Below are 22,741 nucleotides of genomic sequence, written 5' to 3' on the forward strand. Positions count from 1 at the left end.
ATAGGGAATTATATGTAAAGCAGAATGTTGATATAACAAAATATTTAATTACAACTTTAGTTGATCAGATCAGCTATGGTATCTTTAAAAAAAATGTTTTTGTTTAATAAAATAGCCGCATACTTTAAATGAACAATGTTTTGGTAGCAACTTTTTTTTTTACTGAGAAAATGTATATTTTTTTTATTACTAATGAACAGGAATGTCAGACTCCGTAAATGAAAGTTTAGTTGTTTTTTTTTTGTTTTCAAGCACTTGAAAATGATATTTTTATGAGGGTAAAAAACTATTGCAAAAAAATTTTTTTTTTAAATTACAAGAAATAGATTTAGATACCAATGAGACCAAGTTTTATTGATAAAGACTAATCTGTTTGGAATGTTAACATGAAGGTATGGGTTTAAAACCAAAGGTTCTTGCCCCTGAGCAGGTTGTTTTTGGTGCCATAAGCTACCAAACTCAGCTTTGAAAGGAGACAGATAGAATGAATTATAGCTTACAAATAAAAACAATAGTTAAAGCAAAGTCTGAATGCAAAAAAAAAAAAGACTCAATAAACAAAAACATTAAAAAAAAAAACAAATAGAAAAAAATGTGTTGAGTTTCTAAATAAATAAACACAAATAAAAATAATAAATAGAAATAATAAACAATAAAAAAATGCTACTACTAACTTTTATTGTAAAATAAATTTCAAAAACTATTTTGTAAATGTATTCATCTAAATGTGCACTTTGTAAGGCAAAAAAATCAAGCTAGCACAAGCTGTATATTAAGCTAGATGAACAGCTAGACAACTACAATTGTTGAAAAATCCAACTTAATCAGTTTCTTAATAATTGTTCTGCATACATCAAGTCAAATTTTGTTATCATCCTCATATGTTCATGACACCTGCAAGACATTTAACACTGGGATAAGAAAGGGAAAACTTCAAACTGTTACACTTACATTGAAGTAGAGGGAATATTGTTGACTGCGACAGGGAAAAAATTAGCCACTTGACCTTTAGGTGTTATTACAGCAGCAACTGTAGTTTTAGCACAAGAATTATTGTTGTCACTGATTGGGGCACTTGGAGCTGGAGGATGGACGGGCAGGTAGCCTCGCTGGACAATCCAGTATGCTGTATGCACTTGGGAATCGTAATACGAAGGAGGGCTATCGGTAAAGAAGTGCTGTGACATCTCGCTGGTAGTGAAACTGGGGGAAATAGGAGAGAAATGAGTCACAGGTTCAAAAGCATTTGCTGTTGAATGTTTGATGATGGATTGTGGCTGACTGCTGAACCCACTGGTGGAAGTATCCCTCTGACTGTCACTTGAGAATTGTGTAGAAGAAGCATTAGCTGAGCTAGGGCTATTCAACAGGTTGAAACGAACTTTTTTCTTGTCAAACTGAACACATGTCCTGTCACTGCTGTCTTCTACACTAGATGTGTTAGACACTCCTCCTGAGATGCTTTCAACATCAGTAAAATTTGCATTCATGTCCTGGGTGACCTGGTTCAGGTTTTCTCCTTGAGAAGTTTCACTTCTGTTATGAACACTCAGGATATTCTCTTGGACAGGTGGAACAAAGCAGTTAGGTAATTGCTCATTGATAAGCCAGTTGGCCACAAAGTGCTGGGAATAAGGAGGGGGCTGCGGGATGAAGACATCCTCATCAAGATCTTCTAAAACAGGGGCAGAAGGCTCCAGGTAGTCAGACATGCCCTCAGTTATTTCTGACTTTGATGACTCATGCCTGTTTATCACAGAATGGTTAGGGTGGTTTAATTTACAAGGTAGGCAGCAATCATCATTGAGGTTAAGCTTGGGCTCTGTTGGAAATGGAAATGATGATGAAGCAGGGCATTTAGCAGGTGACCCGCTGTCAATGATAACCTGCTCCATGTCAGGTTTCAGCATATTCTTACACAGGTCATTACACTTATGCCTCCTAAAAATTTCTTGAATTCCATTCATTCCCTGGTCTTTGTTCCCAAACTCCTTGGCCTCTGAGTGGATTGTTGGCGTCTTCAGAAAATAACCATCTTCATCTTGAACACCCTCTAGTCCACAGATAACAAGCTTACCATTGGATAAGTCATAAGAAAAATGAACAAATGCTTCTAAATCTCTTGAAATGGAATGATCACTTTCTCCACTAGCATTTATGTACAATGACAACTTCCTTGGTTTACCAGGCTTTTCATCACTGATCCTCACATCATCCTCAAAGAGCACAGCTTCCCTTGTAGACAATTTTCTCTCTCCTGTAAAAAATAGAAGCTTAAGTTTAGACACCTCATCCATGAGTGCCCAGTAAACTGTGGCAATTTTGATTCTGCTTTCTTGATTGGGGCATACATTTCTAAAAGCCTTGGCTATTTCTTTAGCTTTCAAAGACTTTTTTACTTCACAGGCACACAGACTCTGCAGATAAAAAAAAGATAAAACATAACAATTATATTTAAAAATGTCTTTCAAATTGTAATAATAAATCATCGACATATCCAAACAAGCAAATATTCTTTACAAAAATTCTTCAATTTAAACTTAACCGTTAAATGCCAAAATAGAAAAGTTTCTCTCTAGGGCAGCTAAACAGTTCATGAGATGTGCATTTAAAGCAAAGTTATAAGATATTGTGTTTTACTAGTGATTGAGCTCAAGGATAAAGGCATAGAATGCAATCTTGAGAGTTTGGAAAAATTTGAAAGAAAATATGGTATTTTTTTAAATGGCTATTTTTATTAGCACTCAATCTTTTAAACCCATCTTCACATTAAAAAGTCTCAAAGAGATTGCCAGGATCTGACCCTCAAATGTCAAGGGTGTTCAACTTCAACTCTCAAGGATCTCTTCTGGTTCTGACAGTATTGGTAGATGATTGTACCACATTATTTAGGGTCTGATTCTAATAGTATAAGTACAATATATAATTACTGTTAACGCATAAATAGACAATAAAAGGAATTATTTAAAATAAATTCTCAACAAATAAAAGTATCATAGTGTGCATTCAGTTCATAATAAAAAATATAAACAGTCCTTACTAAATAAGTTAGTGTAAGTAGTTAACAGAGTTCAATTTTCAGGAATATATCAGAGTAAACTTAACTTAATCCTTCATAGCAACTTAGTATGCTATCTCTACAAAGGAACTTCACTCACATTTACAAGGACTTCACTAATTATAGCCTAACACTGGCACACTTCAAAGGAAATAAATATATACAAGCAATATACTTGGTATTTTGTTACTTAGGCACTGAACTAACATACTTTACATAACCTTGAACACACGTGCTAAACATTATGTGATCTAAAAAAAAAATAATTAAAGAAACTCTTCCAACCCACTCCCAACTTACTAGTACTCTTTTTTAAAAAAGAACCCCAAAAGCTTCTAGCCCAGTGGTTCTCAACCTTCTAAGCTCAGCGACCCCTTTTTACAATCCCCAACTCTACAGTGACCCCCCCCCCACACACACACAGCAATAGAAGTATTGACAAAATACAATCCATATTTTCGATGGTCTTAGGTGACCCTGGCAAATCGTTAATCGACCCCCAAGGGGGTCGCGAACCACAGGTTGAGAACCCCTGTTCTAGCCATAAATTTACCTTAGTTCCCTGGCACTGTCTGAATACTTTGACCACACATCTGTCTCCAGACTTTGGTCCAGCTCCATTCATTCTGCCATTATAGACTTTAAATTCATTTCCCTTTGAGAAACTTTTCTCTTCAAATGATACCCAGTAAGTCTCCCCATCCCCTCTGTCCTCGGACTGAAGAGTACAGTTCTGCAAACTAGAACAAGTCAACAAAATTTAAAAACTTTTCTGATTGAAAAAAAAAAAAACATTTTGAAGACATAATAAATTGCATTAAAGTTTTAAAAGAAAGAATAATCTGTGATCAACAATTAGTATGATAAATGTAGTTAGATCTATATAATATATTTCAGACTGCTGACTAGCATGCTGAAACATTTTTATTACATACATATAAGAAAAAAAAATTATGAATAAGGCTTGGGGCTAAGAACCTACTTCTTGATCTAGTAGGAGGGCCTATGTAATATTCCGATCTAATCTAATGAATTACCGGTATTTTAATAATGTGTAAGATGATTTCTATATATAGAATCTAGATAATGAATGGGAATCACCATCAAGTTAGTTTATTATTTAAATAAAGGTTTACATAAATCTTACTCTACATTTGCCAGCATGGATCATCTAACTAACAATGTTTTATTTAAAAATGAATTCTTCATTGAATTATTACTTAGTCTTAGATTAGTTAGATTTAAATTTACATGATCTACAGTGCCATATATAGACTTTGAATCCATTAATTATTAACTTTTTCACTTACCTGAACATTGGTTGATTAACCTTTCCTGTGTGCTTCCAGCTATCTTCATCAGCAATGTCCAATTCCAACTGATAAATTGGAGACTTGGATCTAGATACAATCTTAGCGCGTTTCTTGTTCTTTTTGTTACACCCAGTCACAGTGGAATCCTCTATTAGATATTGTCTATTTTCATCTAGATCTTCGTTCAGATCTTCTGTTGACTGGCCCGACAGGCAGCCAATTTGAGCCTAAGATAATCCAAAAGAGAAATTGAAGCGTAACCTAATGAATTAATTCACTTTAGTACTTTAGAATTTACAATGTAAATACATTTAAATATGTTGACGCATAGTAACAGCTCTTCTACCTTAAAAGTTACATTTGTTACGCAAAAGTGAACAGTTCAAAAATGAACTATATGTTGCCGAGAAGCAAATTCCAAGTGTTAATACCATGGTTAATACGCTGGCACCTCAGTGACACTGAGCTATAATGGCACTTTTGGGAAACTTAAAATATCGGTATTAAATATTAAGCACACCACGTTAATTATCCTACATCATCAATACGGTGAAACGAAACTTAAATCTAAAAGGTATATATTTAGAAAATCTAAGTGTAGGCATAGTCATGATAGTAACTCATCATAGCAGCATACATAGAATGATAGATCTGGTCTTCTAGATTTAGATCTAGATAAAAATCTAGGCTTAGGCCTAATATCCGTGTACTTATTTTTTTTTTAGGAATAACAAGATAGCAGTGTTCAATTAATAAAATAATAAAGAAACAAACCATGTAGTCTAGATTAAGTTCATAGAAATAAATAACTCGTTTTATTATAGGCCTACTTATTAAACTTTAATAAAAATAAATAGATAGGTCTAAGTATCTAGATCTACATAGAAAACGACTATCCATCTCAAAGTCTTCACTGAATCAGCTGTAGACCATGAAATACTTATATGTGTGTGTCACGATAGGTGTGTGTGTATGTGAAGAGAGTGTAGTTGAAAAGGTCAATCAGACAGTGCTACAAGTGACCATAGAGGCCAGGCGTGGGCACCACAAGGTGACAAGCTACTGTTCTGACCTCTATTGACGAGTCATTTTCAAATAGAACCGACACAAGGGAAGTAAATTTGTGTGGGTTTGTCGAAATTAATTTCCTTGATTGAGTTCATGAATACAGAGATGATATTATTAGACATGGATCGTTTGCACGGTACCCAATCCCAGGCAAGACGTCGTTCACTCCCCAGCCATGAAGTGTTGGCTAATGAGGCAGACTATGGCTAGTTGAATGGATCACAGACAATTTGAATAGCATTTTAATTTTTATTAGTAGCGACGCGTAGTTAGATTTACACTGAGGGAGAGAGAGAGAAAGAGAAAGAAAGAGAGAGAGAGAGAAAAGGGGGATAAGCCATACAAAAATAAAACGTAAAACAATGTTTAAAATGTTCTTTATGCCAACCACACTGCCTACAGGCCTATTAGGAATAAGGTGCGCGATTAATAAAACATACGAATTACATTAATAGTAATGAACAATCATTTATTAGATTACATTTCTTTATGTAGTCCTACTGTTTTAGCCATTCAAGACTAGGCTCTTAGTAAACACAGACGATGAGTGCCTAAAAAATGTAACTTGTTAAATAAAGGCATCGTTTCTCCGTTGTTATTTCATCTACTCACTATCCCCCCCCCCCTCATTGTGTCTCCTTTTTACATGTATCTATCGTCTATCAAATCTGTTAACACCATCATGTAACAACAGAAGTAGCCATTACACATATATAGCGGGTTGCAAACATGGAAGTCTGTTTTTTAATAGCGTTTTTCGTTTTTGAGATAAAAATCTGACGGACAAAACTCACACACAGCTTAGAAAAAAAAAAAAAGGAAACATGATTAAAATAACAAAGTTTACTAATGGTCTGAACTCTTTTATTACCCGTTCTTTTTTTTTTACGAACACATACACTCGTTTTGACACATTTATATGTAAGTATTTAGTGGATACAGTCTCTTGACACAGAGCTGGCTACTTCATACTGACATGTTGACATGTTACTCACATCGCGTGTGTTCTGTTGGTTGCCTGTCAATGGTTTAGCCGACAGCTAATATTAGAATGGAAAAGTAACACATCTTGCATACATTGCGACACTTAACTCATTGGCTCAACTTCATGGTCTTTAAAATGCTCCCTTCCATTCACACAATGATGCAGATAATTTAATTTTTTAAAAGTAATTACCTAAAGTCTGTGAAACTATTTGGTTGTTGTCGACGTTTTCAAATGCATTAGTTCTTTTAAATGTTACTTTGATTTTGTTTTATATAGTGCTGTGCTTGTTGTAACGCTTTTTCTTTTGTAACGATATTGACGGGTAGCATTATGGCTAGATGATAAGACTACCCCCCCCCCACCCCAGATGTATTGTACAATCGCACCTATCAACAACAAAAGTCAATTACAAACAGAAAACAAAAACTAAGAAAAATCTCATTTCAAATCAAGTCAAAACTGTTACAAATATGTCACATTGAAAAAAAACAACAGAGGTACTAACTATTAGAATAACTTATTACGTGACCCTTTTAAAGGTCATTGGGACAGAAGTAAAGAGTTTGGCATTCGAACCAATGAATCTAGAGTTCCAATCCCAACGAATACATCCGTTACTCCATCCAGTTCGGGCCATTGCTATGTTGGCAGGACAAGAAAACTTGAAGACGATTGGCCACCACCTAGCCTTTATATATTGACGAAAGTCATCACAGGGGCTCCACCCACCCCCCCCTTCACACACATGCACGCACAGACACAAGTGATTAAAGAGACTAATGTACTTGATATCAAGTCGGAACACTGGAAAAGTATTTCATTATAATGTTGGAATGTGTTACTTGAACCAGAGTCGTCTATAGTGTTAAAGTCTTGGGCGATTCTGATTACCCATTTACTACAACTGTTATAATATCTTAATTTTGCGAACTGTGGCGCCACATTCTCACCGTAGCATTTGTTTCACAGAAAGATATTCTGCTATTGCATAGCAAGAGATACCAAAACGTTCTGAGATTCATCGTAGAAATTAGGATCACGTCCAGAATAGCGCAATGAAAGTGGTTACAAGTTTCTGTAATTTCTAAAAAAAATATTTTTTTTTCTCGGAAATACCTTTTGATTTTTTTTCTTCAAAAATTGAAAAGGTCGTCGCTGGACAAAAATGACAAATGTATGTATATGTATGTGTCATTAGTCACACAACTTTCAAGAAAAAGAAATCGAATATTAAACTGACATTGATAAGGCTTAGGATTTACACGTACTAACACGTTTGACAATAATGTACTTGTACTGATAAGACGTGAACAAGTTTAGACGTAAACTAGGACATTATCTATCTATCTATCTATCTATCTATCTATCTATCTATCTATCTATCTATCTATCTATCTATCTATCTATCTATCTATCTATCTATTTATCTATCTATCAATCTATCTATTTATCTATCTATCTATCTATCTATCTGTCTGTCTGATATGTCTGTCTGTACATGTGGCTGAATCTTAATTTCCTTTACATGGCTTCATAGCTACAGCAAAAAAGTGTTTTACAAACTGACCTATGTCAATGACTGACGGCGGTCAAGGTCGATTTATGTAGTCCACAAAATATCATTATAACGTATATTTTTTTTTATTATCAAAAACACTTAGCCAAGCAAAGTCTCAAACTCCTTGGAGCAGGCCTAAACAATAAATTAGTAGACAACTAGATATAGAAGTTTATATGACCGTCTGTTACACTAGCTGCTATCTTGAGACCTGGAGAAGATCAATTGTTGACCATAAAAAAGACTTGCATTGGTCCCCATTCCCTGTACATGCGTAGAAATAACATTTCAGACACAACGCCTACTGTATTTTGTTTGCCTCTAGGTGCAATCCTTTTGTTAGATCTCCAGTTATCCGAGTGTTCATTGGAAGTGAGGCTTAAGAAATAATATAATCTCATTTCATAGAGACCACATTTTCTTCAGTAACTTACAAAGGTGATGGATTTCTTAGTTGTGCAGTATGCCATTCGGACTGGCTTTATACTAGGATCCCGGGTTTCAGCCCTGCCCGCTTCCATAGTCCGCCGTAATGGAAGAGGTTTGGGCTCATCTCATTACATATGGCCCTTGACTTTCGTTGTAGGGGGCGCTGTAACCAAATCCCTCCACTTTTCCCTGTCAGCGGCTGTTCTTAGCAGGGTATCCAGTCAGCTTTTCAGTGAACGACCCTTCATTCGTGCTCCATCCACTGATTCTGTACCTTGAAGAATTACTTTTGATAGTGAGTCGTGTCTCAAAATATGGATTAGGACGCAAAATCTTCAATTCTGAACCAGCGTCTAGAGCATATAATGCTAGAAATAGATCAAGTGATTAAATAACGAGTGTCTATCAACTGTATAGTGGTCTACAGCTCAGAGATTTATTTTTTTTAGAATTCTTGTCTTTGAAAGTGGCATCTTGGGAGCAGTGAATCCAACACTATATTTTAGGGGAGATGGCACTAAGAATGAAATTGTGTGTGTGTGTGTACAGTTGCATAACGTCTTCAGCATTACAAGTTCAAAAATGTCTTTTCAATACGTCATGTCAAGAAAACCTCTTCGGTCTTCTTTGAGCCATTTACAAAGGAAGTAAAGCGAAGATTCTTACGTGGATGTATTATGATTAAAACTCGTTTTTAGGTTGAGATTTAAAAAAAAAAATGATTCCGACGGGCGGAAAAAGAAAGAAATGGAAAAGTGATTTTTAAAAATGCTAGTAATTACAAGTAGAAGGTAAATCCCCTTTCCTTTTGAAAGTCTAGCCCAAGAACTTTTGTTTTCAGGAAAAACATCCAATGGCTAGCAGTAGGCTATGTTAATCACGTCAAATATTGGGAAATTTTCACGATGAACTAAACAATGTCAAGGACTCTGCTTTGAAGGTCAGTGTTTGCCAACTAAATAAAATAGATTTGAGCTTATAATTTTAACAGTAACTTAATGTGAGGAAGTTTCTCTTCGCATCTTTATTACCGTTTGTTTTTCAATAAGTTTTGAGTGAAATGTGTGAAAACCTACTCCATATTGAAATTATTTAGTGCTACAAGCAGATGACAGAAGCGCTTCGAAAACCCAACTCAGCAGTACATAAAAGTGAAAAGAGAAATCAGATACCTTCGTTTGAAGACAAAAACTTTTCAACACTCCCTTTACTTTGTACACCAGACGCACCAAAAATAAAAAGATCTATATTTAGTATCAAAATCTGCAATATATTTCAATTTTGTTGAATGCTAATTTTAAATAGCCCTCGGATTAAAAAAAGGTTTAAAAAAGGTATCTTTAGTTAAGCAAGTCTAATATATTAAATGTGTGCTTCATACTGACGCCCTCATCTAAATGAGTCGTTGCAGTGGCATAAACGTACCGTGACAGCTGAAAAAAAGTTTGAAAAAAATTTCCCCAGCTCCGAATTTCTTTAATTGATATACAGGAAATACGTCACCCCTTCCCTTCCCATAATTATATTTAAATGTCACGTTATTTTTAATATGACCAAAGAAAAAAAATGAACATAAAATGCATGGCTTCAGGACTAACTAAAAGTAAATATGAAAATAAATCAAATAACCAAGACACAGAGAGACACATTTGTAGACATGAGTAGACATCAGGGGCCACTTCATTTCAATTCTCTAAATCATGAACTTAAAAAAGACATAGAAAGGTGACAATGTTGTTTTTTTTCTTTTTAGACTTCGTCTGCCAACTTTGTATCTTAATCATGATCTTAATCTTTGCAACGAAACCGAAACATAAAAAAAACAACAACAAAAAAACACGTGTCCTTATTAATTCCGCGTGTTTATCAAGAGACAAGGAGACAGTTGGATACAATCAAGTTGTGTCAATTTAACGTAGGGCTCGCAATCTACGCATGTTCTAGAAAAGTAAAAGGGGTAAGACGTGACTCTTCCTATCTCGTATCACAGATTTCATTGAAAAAAAAAAGCCATTTTGGCTCCATCCTAATCAAAACTGAACTCTTAGTGGACTTACTAATGGGTCAATCGACGAAGCCAGTGTCTTAATCCTTATCGTATTCTTTGAAATGATATAACGCATAATAATATTTTGTAATTAAAATCATTATGGTATATTTGTTTTGTTTGTGGTCCCCTGCATGGGAGCAAATGTAAAATTAATCCATAAAGTCTAGAAATATGTTCTAAAACTGGTGACCACCTCCATTGCTAAAGTGAACTTGATAACTTTTCTTTTTTAATGTATAAGTCTTTTCTTCGAGACCTTAATCTTTGGCAGCATCCAGTGCCGACATAACCTTTGTCCGTCGTTGGAATATTTAGATTCTCTTTTCTACGTCTGTCCTCGGCATTTGATGTTCTTTTGGTCTCATATGTGTATCCCGCAGCCTTTATTTGTTTTGATTTGTTTCTATACACACCCTTTATATGGTTTTGTTTAGACTATCTTAACGCAAAGCAGTATGGCGAACAGAAGACAAATCATAGCCACCTGGTCGAGGAACACATTTTTACATCTCACTGGTTTTTTTTTTAGTAGATATTTTTGTTATATTTATTTAAGAAAGGAGATTGTTACGTTAAAAGAAAGGTACATTGTACACTTGGTTGAAAAGGGGGGGGGGGGAGAGAATAGAAAGAGGATGGTACAGTTTGACTTTTATTGTTTGAAGTTCTTTTTCTTATTGTTTTAACAACTTTAGCATAACAAACTGATTCTTTCCCTACAGAACTTTTTATCCCTATATATAAGCCATCTTGGGAGTAAGGAAATGAAGGTCTTCCCATAATGCCTTTAAGTCAAAACCAGTCCTCCTCTACGTCTCTGTTTAATGTCTGTGTTGACAGGCTATCTCTCCCCACGTGAGAAAGCAACATGGAATGAGACCATGTATATTTTAGTAGATAATACTGACACTCTCACGTGAAGATGAGGAGCAAGGATTTGAAAATAAAGGGACGTAACAATGAAATCCCCTGTTTGTCTCCCTGGACAAGAACTCGATGAGATTGAAATAATGGAAAGGGAAATAAATCAGGACCTAAACATTCACACCACTAATACAATTAACTGTAGACATCGGATGAATTATTAAGTGTCTATGCCATTTTATAATGTGTTTCAGCTGATTAAATTAGGTCTGTGTTTTAAGCACTTCATGTTATACGTGTAGAAAATCAGACTTATACTACGCGTAGAGTTAAATCACTAGTGCTTTCTCCGATGACGGCGGTAGTGTCAAAAGGCTAAGAATTCGTTCACTACTCTTTATTTACATAGTCTTACATAGGTGTCTTATAACTGGGAAGATACGAATCTACATGGGCCAATAAGACTATATCGTCCAAAGGAAGTACGAAGGAATAGTAATCATAATCTAAGTTTCAGCCAGTGGCGTAGCTAGGTTGGGGGGAGAATTCGAAAATCCCCCGGGCCCCCACTCGAGGGGTGATCCCCAAATACGTATTTTCCATTAAATGTTAAGGTAAATGCTGGGGGTCCCCAAAGAGATCAAGCTCCCCCCTCCGGGTCCGCAAAGGATGGGAACTACGCCCCTGGTTCATCACCCCAAATTGAAACTCTCTCACAAAAACAATTCAACATAAATCACTCTAAATAAAAATACTTCAAAAAAGTAAGAACCCAACGAAAAAGCACTTTAATATTCATATACGAGGGTACGTGTTTGTAATAACTTAGTAATAACTTAGTTAAAGTCCAGTAATCAAGGCATCGGCATAACCAGAGGACTATTTAAATGACCTTGTCATTCACTATTGCTCAATATTGAACTACATCACGGACACAAATACACAACCCGCCCCCCCCGGGGGTAGAGTATGATACTAGGAGAGGGGATCAAGAGTCTACTCACATCCTTCACCCCTCCCCAAGGAAATGTAATTTTTCCCCACAAAAACTATCCCAAGTCCTAGTCGTAGGTAGGAGCTGCAAGAGACACTGACACAAGATGTTCATCGAATTTTTTTTAGTTTTTTTTTTTAGAACCCACACTCTTATTTCCTGAATGGGTCGGTAAGCAGAAAGAAATATTTAAAATAAACAAGAAAGGCTAAAAAATAATGGTCCGCTCCCCTCCCCAAAAGTTTTTACAATTTCTTTCAGTAATAAAGTTCCGTTTCTTAACACTAACATACACATATTGCCCTGCAGACAGATTATGACTACAATAAAACAAATAACATACACATATTGCCCTGCAGACAGGTTGTGACTACAATAAAACAAATAACATACACATATTGCCCTGCAGACAGGTTATGACTACAATAAAACAAATAACATACACATATTGCCCTGCAGACAGGTTGTGACTACAATAAAACAAATAACATGCACATATTGCACCGCAGAAAGGTTGTGACTACAATAAAACAAATAACATGCACATGCAAATCATTTTTCGACTACTGTTGACGTGCATCAAGAATTGGAGGTTGGAATGAGACAAATGGTGCGAGTAGTCTACTATTATTTAACCCTTAACTACTACCATTTGGGATGAAGAACAGTCGAAATATAATCTACCGACGTCGCTGAGACAAGTATTCACTGGCCAGAGTAGTCAACATGTCACCATCAACACACACACACACAAGCAGTACGACACACATACATTAAATATGAGACACAGATGCAGTTGAAGTATCCTATTGTGTTCAAGGAAAAACAAAACATAAAAACTAAAAAAAAACAAAAAACGTGTGGGATTAGTTTCTTACAGTCAAAGAGAAAAGCAAATAGTGTATTTAACTAGTAGTAGTCAAGCACCCCTTTCAAACCTTGCCAGCTATTTAATTAATATGGCCAAGGGTTAACGAGGGTGTCATGTGGCCAGCACAAAGAACAACCGCCTTTACTTTCCCCAACTAATGTCAGGTACCCGTTAGGGTTGGATGGACTCAGGGCTTCCCGAAAAACGCGGAATGAAAAAAGCCAATCCTCACCGCGATTCACATAGATCTCTATAGCCTAAGTAGACCAATAGGACGAAATATAAATTAAAAAAAAAAAACGAAAACATTTTATTCCTCTGAAAATGGCAAAATGAATGTACCACCATGAAAAGCAAATGCATGCTCAACAATTATACATTAACAAAAAAAAAAAAAAAAAAGGAGAAAAATTTCACAAGCTTTGTGTAAACTAGTCCCCGTATAGAAAAGCTGGGGGAAAATGTGTGTGTGTGTGTGTGAGAGAGAGAGAGAGAGAGAGAGAGAGAGAGGCTAAAACAAACCCTGGCTAAAAACGGGCAGCGGCAATAAAGATGAAACTACACTTATTTGTGGCCAGACCTACAAGAATCATCCAAAACGACATCATCTACACATTCTGTAACGCATAAAGTAGAGAAAAATAGGCTAAAGCAATCAATTAAACACGACTCTCTATCCAACTATAACTTTGTCACTTTCCAGTGAAACGCGATTTTCAAATTAATAAAACCACCAGACTAACCATTTATGCATAGATGTTAATGCCATATATTATTAGTAATCTTTTTTATTTAAAAAAAAATTCATATAAATACAACAGTAGTATGGCATGTGAGAATTGTGTGGGGGGGAAAAAGGAAAATTTTAGATTTACTAATTGAACAGGTGACGCTTCTATGTTTCAAGAGAATAAATACACCCCCCCCTTCCCCAAACATCTGGCTAAAGTGAGAACAGCAAACATAACAAACATCTGTTACCTAGAAGTGCTTTTTGTTTTTACCAAGCATCACAATGGACCGAATGGTTTGAGAACAACGGAGTACTTACATCAAGTAGATTTAATCCAGCGTGCACACTCTTTTAGGTTAGATCTATATCCAGATGTTGCTTATCAAATTTTGTAATATTTATATTAGTCTGAATAGAAGAAACACTAATCTTGACTAACACAGAATAACACTAAACCCGAATAACACTGAGACTAACGTAACTAAGACTAACTCGAAGATATTAACGCTAACAAGACATCCGAAAAGTTTTTAAATCTTGCCGCGTGCGTAAATCAATCTTCAGCAAAGCCAAAAAAAAAATCAGATTTGTAACTTTAATTTTTAAAATAATTAATTACTATTTAGTTTCTGAATGCTAATTTCTGAACCACTACCACAAGCTCCTAGATCTAGACGCGAACATGTCGCGTAGCGTTTATGTCGCGCTTCGGTGATGTAACAATGCCATACGCTAGCATTAAAAATAAACTCGATCAATAACTACAACTTTTTTTAAAACTCTCGCTTTGTGTTCGTCTGCACCAGCCAATGGGATATGTTTCCACCAATCAAAACACGTCTTGTAGGCAACATTTAACCCAAACAGTGTGTGATACGCAAGGGGGGACTTCCATTGCTATTTATAGCTCCTACCTCATTGTGATTTGTTAAGGACAAGAAAAAAAAAAGGAATTTCCTTTAACTAATGATATAAAGTATCTTATCTAAGAATTAAGGTGTAAGTTTAGATCTCTCGAAATAAAGACGAGAAGAAATGGGAATTTCGAATGTGATATGCAAGTCTGGAGTATGTCAAGTGGGGGAGAGGTGAGGACAAAAGACATGGCGTCGTCTAAGGTTCCACGCCGATGACTAAATGTAAATACTCACTAGTGACCTATTTTGTGCACGCATGCCTCTTTCTATATTCCTCTCATTTTGAGAGGGTTGGAGAGGTCGAGATGAAGTTTTGAAACGCATAAAGTAGGACACGTCTGGGGGGAAAAAATAAAAGGGGGGGGGGAGTGATTAAAAAAAAAAAGGCCAAGATACTCATCACGAGACACCTTTCTATGTTCTAGAATTAAGATTTTGATGAGGCGTTTAACTTGGCGCCCTGTCCAGCAGCCACACACCCCTCTGCCCCTTACACTCCCCCCCCCTTTTTTCTTTAATCCGTCCGTTCTTCTCTCTCTCTCTCTCTGTATATATATATATATATCATAACATACTTTCCCCATCTGTTGGATCTCTTCTTAGTTTGTACGTCATTGCTGTGATACGGACATCATGAGAGAGGAATGATTACTTAGCTCAAGATTATCCTTTAAGGTACCGTGAAGGTTGCCTGATTAAAAGCTATGTAGAAAAACGTGATAGAATAGACCGACCAATCTGTTGACACATTCAATTCACAGACTAGAGGAATACAAAATCGTAAATGGGCGCAGCCTTTCACCCCTCCTTTTTTTCCCCACCTAATTCAAGTCAAGATCCTAGAGAGAGGGTTTAAGATCATTAAAACAGTCCTCCAATACCATTCTTAAATATTTTCACAATTTCCTTTAATTGCCTACATCCGATTTAGATAAAGTAACACTCGTTGAGTTGTGGGAGTTAAGTGAGAGATAATACAAGCATAACATTGAAAGGATTGGACTTTTATTATCTTTAATAATATCGTTGCATGCATCATTCTAAATGTTATAAATCTGCCATTATCACATCTTCGGTCAACTACATTTTACGGCTAAGTATTCAAAGGCAACAATAGAAAATATTTAAGCTAGGTACATTTTGTTATGATGCGGCCAGCTAAGATATTTGACTGATCATTCTTTTTAAAAGAAATAGCTGAAAAGCAAATAATCTACCACAGTGTTTTCCAAACTTTTCCCTTAATGCATTAATGGAACACTTCCAACATTCTGAGTATTTAGCGGAACACTTTGCGTATTTTTTTAGAGAGATTAATTCACGAGGCGACCTACGAGTTAATTATTCCAGTAATTCGTGGTACACCTATTCAGACCTTGCGGGACACTAGGGTTCCGCGGAACACTGTTTGGGAAACGCAGAGATTCTAGCATAATGTCTTAGAGATTTTTAAAAATTGTTGATAAAAATATATAGAACTAATTTGACATCGTCTCTCGCATTTTGAAGAGATTGAAACGAAGCGCTTCAACATGTGGCGGCTCCTTGATTTCTTGACACAAAACTCGTTCGACTAAATTGCATCCAGTTAGATCTCGTTCGACTTGATTGAATCCATACAGATCTCGTTCGACTCGATTGAATCCATATAGGTATAGTTAAAAAAATAACACTATACTGAATGTGGAGTATGTTTAACGTAGTCCTTAATGACTGTTGAAATACTAGACCTACAAAAAAGTATTCAAAGCCAACTGAAATTCAATGTCTATTATAAAGAATCGTTAATTTGGCACACACCCATTAATTGTCTAACTTGACTGTAACTAAAGCAATTATATATGTATTTATAAGGTACATTCACTGTGATTCACAATAAATACTTGATGGGGAAAATATAAAAATATTGCATGCATTGTAATACACAAACTGAGGAATAACAGTAACTGATTGTGAAGAAATAAGTGGTGGTATTTTTTTTATACTTTTTTTTTTACTTCGAACTTCGGTCTCTCTCGTCGCCTTTTTTCCCCCCTATGTCTGTCCAATATTTAATCTATTATTGATAAGGTTTCATAAAACAAAATAGATCTGTCCTGGAAACGTTTTGTTCTATGTCAATCTCCATGACGCAAGTTGAAAGCTTGGCTGTGTGTGATGGGCTTGGTGTGTGTGTGTGATGGGTTTGGTGTGTGTGTGTGGTGTGTGTATACAATGAAGTATTTGTTTTATACTTAGGTTCCTCTTGACTTGTCTGTCTTGTTGAAGTACTTGTATTTATGACTGTGTTCTACAATGTAATTTAAATCGACCATTCTCATAAAAGACCGAATAAAAAATAGAAGTAAGTAAAGTATGTCAGAGATAACAAAAAAGTACATTTAAAATGTCTAGAGTCCATTAATCACTGGACATTTTCAAGGCAAAATTTCTTTATCTCTATTGTACATTAACGGAATAGGACATTTTGTAAACATTACCAAAACTGTACATCTTCACTATTCGGATACATTTGGATTGGATTCGCCACTTTCTCTTAAGTATCCGCGTGCTATATTGCTCGACCACCTGTAAGGCCGAGCACTGTTTTATTTAATATAAACAAACTGATCATACAAAAGGATATATAATCTAACTGTTATAGAACTGTTATAGAACTGTTATAGAGATATCCGATAATATTACAATCGATCAAACTAAAACGAATCTTACCACACCAATGAATCAGAGTTCAAGGGACTCAATGAGATGTGACAGTATAGATTCACATCTTTAAAGTTGTACAAAGATATCTTGGAACTAAGTAAATACTATATTCTTGTATCGAATTGTGCTTAGTCTTGTGCTTTAGTCTTTTAGTTTAATCCCCGCCCCACATTTCTAGATAGTTTTCCTTCACTCTCGCTGTTCCTATGTTCAATGGCATAGACTGCAAAAAAGAGCTTACAGTTCAATACCAAAAAGCTGGTTAGATGAAGAAATAGTTGTATTGGAGGGGGGGGGGAGGTCTTACTTTATTAGCTTAATGAGAGAGAGAGAGAGAGAGAGAGAGAGAGAGAGATTAAACTGTAGCCATATAGTTCATTCAAAATGGCTGATTTCATTAGTACTATAAATAAAACCTTTTTAAATTACTTTTTTTTTTGTACAATTAAGACCGTGTTCATAACAAGCAACAACCGGTAATTAGAAACATTATAATGTGTTTCCAATTAGAGTTCTCGGGTTTTGATTTACACAGGAGAGCTCACAGAAACAATGATTGGTCTGTACACACAACACAAATAAGAGACACTGTTTTTAAATAGCCCTCCACTGCTGAAGTAACAGTTGTAGATTTTTAGATTGAGCAAAAGAACGAAGCCAGTCAGTCAGAACCCAGGGACACGACAAAATGTTTCATATACATGACCATACCAATGGCAGTGTTAGGCTAGTGTTTTTTAAACTTGTATCGCAAGAATGAACAATCATTGCAGCAAGACAAATGAAGAAATCACTACAGCACCACGAACTGACCACTCAACTACACCAACACAAATGGACTGCTCCATACAGCAACACCAATGGACCAATTACAACAGTAGAGGGACGCATGAAGGTCGACTTTTAGATCATTTTACTGTCGATCGTTAGGATGGGTGATAGACAGACACTTGCAGGCTAGTCACGCCACGCTGCTGACGCAATGTTTTATGGCTACAATTTGACATGCTGATCCAAACGTACAAGTTTCAAGAGGCACAGAACGGATTTATTTCTCCCCCCCCCCCACACACACCTTTTTTTTGTTGGTCATAATTGAGCTCACTCCTGTCTCCTCCTACAACTCCCCCACACTCTAGTACTGACTAATAACCACAAAAAAGTATTCATCTGAACTCGTGTAGACTGCGCTATTTTGCCTAAGGACATCAGCGTTTAGTCTTGGAATCTTTATTTCGTGTCAGCTTTATTGACATGGAGTGTATACATGTGTATAGGAAGTTATATATGAAGAGTCTTTCAATTATCTCTTGCCGTCATTAACACATTATAAAGGCAACTGCGGGAGGAAAAGGAAGGGAAATAAAATGGTTTCGATTAAAGCAGCCGCCTTAGTTAACTCGAAACATATGTAGCTAAAGGTATTTCAAGTCTTTGTTATCATAGTGTTACTAAACGCTTTGGAAGTGTTTCGAACCGAGAACTGCAGCCCCGATTGTGTGTTCATGAAGAGTTGTAGAGTGTAGACAGTAGTCAATTGAACCAAATGAAGACGAAAGACACTTTCACGGGAGATTACTTGGCAACATATTTTAAGAAGAGAGATTGCTCACTGCGCAAAACCAAATGACACCTGGCCAGTTGTCCAGAAAGTTTATTGTTATTATGTGTAAATAGACTTCCTGGTAGAGAGAGAGAGAGAGAGAGACTGTTGACAAAGCCACCATTTTAATAAAAGATTGTATTGATGGAGCAATTGATTCACCCCTTGACCTATTTCATTTCTGACCTATAATTAAAACTAAATACTTCATGTATCCTACAGAGTATTGTGAATCTCGACATCATCGTACAAGACTACATTTAAAACTGAATCTCGACATCATCGCACAAGACTACGTTTAAATCTGAATCTCGACATCATCGCACAAGACTACGTTTAAAACTGAATCTCGACATCATCGCACAAGACTACGTTTAAATCTGAATCTCGACATCATCGTACAAGACTACGTTTAAATCTGAATCTCGACATCATCGCACAAGACTACGTTTAAATCTGAATCTCGACATCATCGCACAAGACTACGTTTAAATCTGAATCTCGACATCATCGCACAAGACTACGTTTAAATCTGAATCTCGACATCATCGCACAAGACTACGTTTAAATCTGAATCTCGACATCATCGCACAAGACTACGTTTAAATCTGAATCTCGACATCATCGCACAAGACTACGTTTAAAACTGAATCTCGACATCATCGCACAAGACTACGTTTAAAGCTGAATCTCGACATCATCGCACAAGACTACGTTTAAAACTGAATCTCGACATCATCGTACAAGACTACGTTTAAAACTGAATCTCGACATCATCGTACAAGACTACGTTTAAAACTGAATCTTGACATCATCGTACAAGACTACGTTTAAAACTGAATCTCGACATCATCGTACAAGACTACGTTTAAAACTGAATCTCGACATCATCGTACAAGACTACGTTTAAAACTGAATCTCGACATCATCGCACAAGACTACGTTTAAAACTGAATCTCGACATCATCGTACAAGACTACGTTTAAAACTGAATCTCGACATCATCGCACAAGACTACGTTTAAAACTGAATCTCGACATCATCGCACAAGACTACGTTTAAATCTGAATCTCGACATCATCGCACAAGACTACGTTTAAAACTGAATCTCGACATCATCGCACAAGACTACGTTTAAAACTGAATCTCGACATCATCGTACAAGACTACGTTTAAAACTGAATCTCGACATCATCGTACAAGACTACGTTTAAAACTGAATCTCGACATCATCGCACAAGACTACGTTTAAAACTGAATCTCAACATCATCGCACAAGACTACGTTTAAATCTGAATCTCGACATCATCGCACAAGACTACGTTTAAAACTGAATCTCGACATCATCGTACAAGACTACGTTTAAAACTGAATCTCGACATCATCGCACAAGACTACGTTTAAAACTGAATCTCGACATCATCGCACAAGACTACGTTTAAAACTGAATCTCGACATCATCGCACAAGACTACGTTTAAAACTGAATCTCGACATCATCGTACAAGACTACGTTTAAAACTGAATCTCGACATCATCGCACAAGACTACGTTTAAAACTGAATCTCAACATCATCGTACAAGACTACGTTTAAAACTGAATCTCGACATCATCGCACAAGACTACGTTTAAAACTGAATCTCAACATCATCGCACAAGACTACGTTTAAATCTGAATCTCGACATCATCGCACAAGACTACGTTTAAAACTGAATCTCGACATCATCGTACAAGACTACGTTTAAAACTGAATCTCGACGTCATCGCACAAGACTACGTTTAAAACTGAATCTCGACATCATCGCACAAGACTACGTTTAAAACTGAATCTCGACATCATCGTACAAGACTACGTTTAAAACTGAATCTCAACATCATCGCACAAGACTACGTTTAAATCTGAATCTCGACATCATCGCACAAGACTACGTTTAAAACTGAATCTCGACATCATCGTACAAGACTACGTTTAAAACTGAATCTCGACATCATCGCACAAGACTACGTTTAAAACTGAATCTCGACATCATCGCACAAGACTACGTTTAAAACTGAATCTCGACATCATCGCACAAGACTACGTTTAAAACTGAATCTCGACATCATCGTACAAGACTACGTTTAAAACTGAATCTCGACATCATCGCACAAGACTACGTTTAAAACTGAATCTCAACATCATCGCACAAGACTACGTTTAAATCTGAATCTCGACATCATCGCACAAGACTACGTTTAAAACTGAATCTCGACATCATCGTACAAGACTACGTTTAAAACTGATACTCGACATCATCGCACAAGACTACGTTTAAAACTGAATCTCGACATCATCGCACAAGACTACGTTTAAAACTGAATCTCGACATCATCGCACAAGACTACGTTTAAAACTGAATCTCAACATCATCGCACAAGACTACGTTTAAATCTGAATCTCGACATCATCGCACAAGACTACGTTTAAAACTGAATCTCAACATCATCGCACAAGACTACGTTTAAAACTGAATCTCGACATCATCGCACAAGACTACGTTTAAAACTGAATCTCGTTCTTTAAAAAGTCTATAATCAAGAGTGATCACTAGTTTAAGATAATCTCGATATAAAAGCAGGTGGCCGAGCAGTAAGGTCCTAGGTTCAAATCGTGGAGACTGGATTGTTATTTATTGCTTTTTGAAACTGTGGACCTGAGTTTACCTACCGACAGACCTATAGGCAGTGTTTCCCAAACTGTGTTCCGTGGAACCCTAGTGCTCCGCGAACTATGGAATAATTAACTAGTAGGCCTAATAAAATAAGCAAAGTGTTCCGCTAAATACTCCGAATGTGCGAAGTGTTTCGTTAAGGACAAAGTAATATGTAAAATGTATGCGGTACACTCAAGGAAAGTAAGTGATTCAAATAGATACTAGAAGTAAGCTAACGTGATAGTTGCAAGGGAATGAAGCGACTGTGCTTGAAAGTAGGCGAATGTAGTAAAATACATGGGAAGTAGGCGAATGTAGTAAAATACATGGGAAGTAAGCGAATGTAGTAAAATACATGGGAAGTAGGCGAATGTAGTAAAATACATGGGAAGTAAGCGAATAAAGGCGCATGCAAGGGAAGTAGGCACATGTGATAAGCAAAGAAACGTAGGGAAATACAAGGGAAATAATCAAACGTGCTTGATTCAAAGGAAGTTAGCGAATGTGGTAGACATAACTGACTTGTCTGTAATGGCGATTACTTTCCATGCGCCATCAATAATAGTCTAAGTGTCGTGTTCACTGCCCTAGAATATTATATGCACTAGACCTTTGTTGGACAAAAACCAGGCCACCACTGTGGCGTAGGTGACAAAGAAAGTGTTCCAGGACGAGGCAGAGGGTGATAGTTTCTCTACAGTGAATAGATCCAAATAATGACACTCCTGGGTTGGGCTTCAGAACCAGAGTACAGTTGAAAGACATAGCTTTCTAATTTAGAACACACACAGACACACGTAAACAAGACACGTTGCAACGAAGTAGTGAAACTATTGTATTTTATGGGGCAGCACTGCTGACTTTTAAGTAGTTGTCCACACTTAAGTATGCTTGA

The 22,741-nt window shown here is 36.3% G+C and overlaps 1 protein-coding gene across 5 annotated transcripts in view; it reads right to left on the minus strand.

Annotated features, from left to right (window-relative positions):
• Positions 1–664: 664 nt before the first annotated feature.
• The window catches only part of LOC106070006 (myosin heavy chain kinase C-like), a 64,356-nt gene continuing 42,279 nt past the window's right edge, over positions 665–22,741 (minus strand). For 3 of the 5 annotated variants that reach the window (XM_056034890.1, XM_056034889.1, XM_056034892.1), the window contains 3 exons: positions 4,369–4,598; positions 3,612–3,798; positions 665–2,417 (listed from right to left, as the gene is read on the minus strand). In XM_056034890.1, coding sequence (XP_055890865.1) covers positions 948–2,417; positions 3,612–3,798; positions 4,369–4,598 — 1,887 coding nt within the window. In that variant the 3' untranslated portion in view covers positions 665–947. Of the gene's footprint in view, positions 2,418–3,611; positions 3,799–4,368; positions 4,599–9,839; positions 9,921–14,244; positions 14,743–22,741 lie in introns of those variants that run through there. The other 2 variants (XM_056034891.1, XM_056034893.1) reach the window with 2 other exon arrangements.

The sequence above is a fragment of the Biomphalaria glabrata genome, chromosome 7, assembly GCF_947242115.1.
Source record: "Biomphalaria glabrata chromosome 7, xgBioGlab47.1, whole genome shotgun sequence".
NCBI classification, from domain to species: domain Eukaryota; kingdom Metazoa; phylum Mollusca; class Gastropoda; family Planorbidae; genus Biomphalaria; species Biomphalaria glabrata.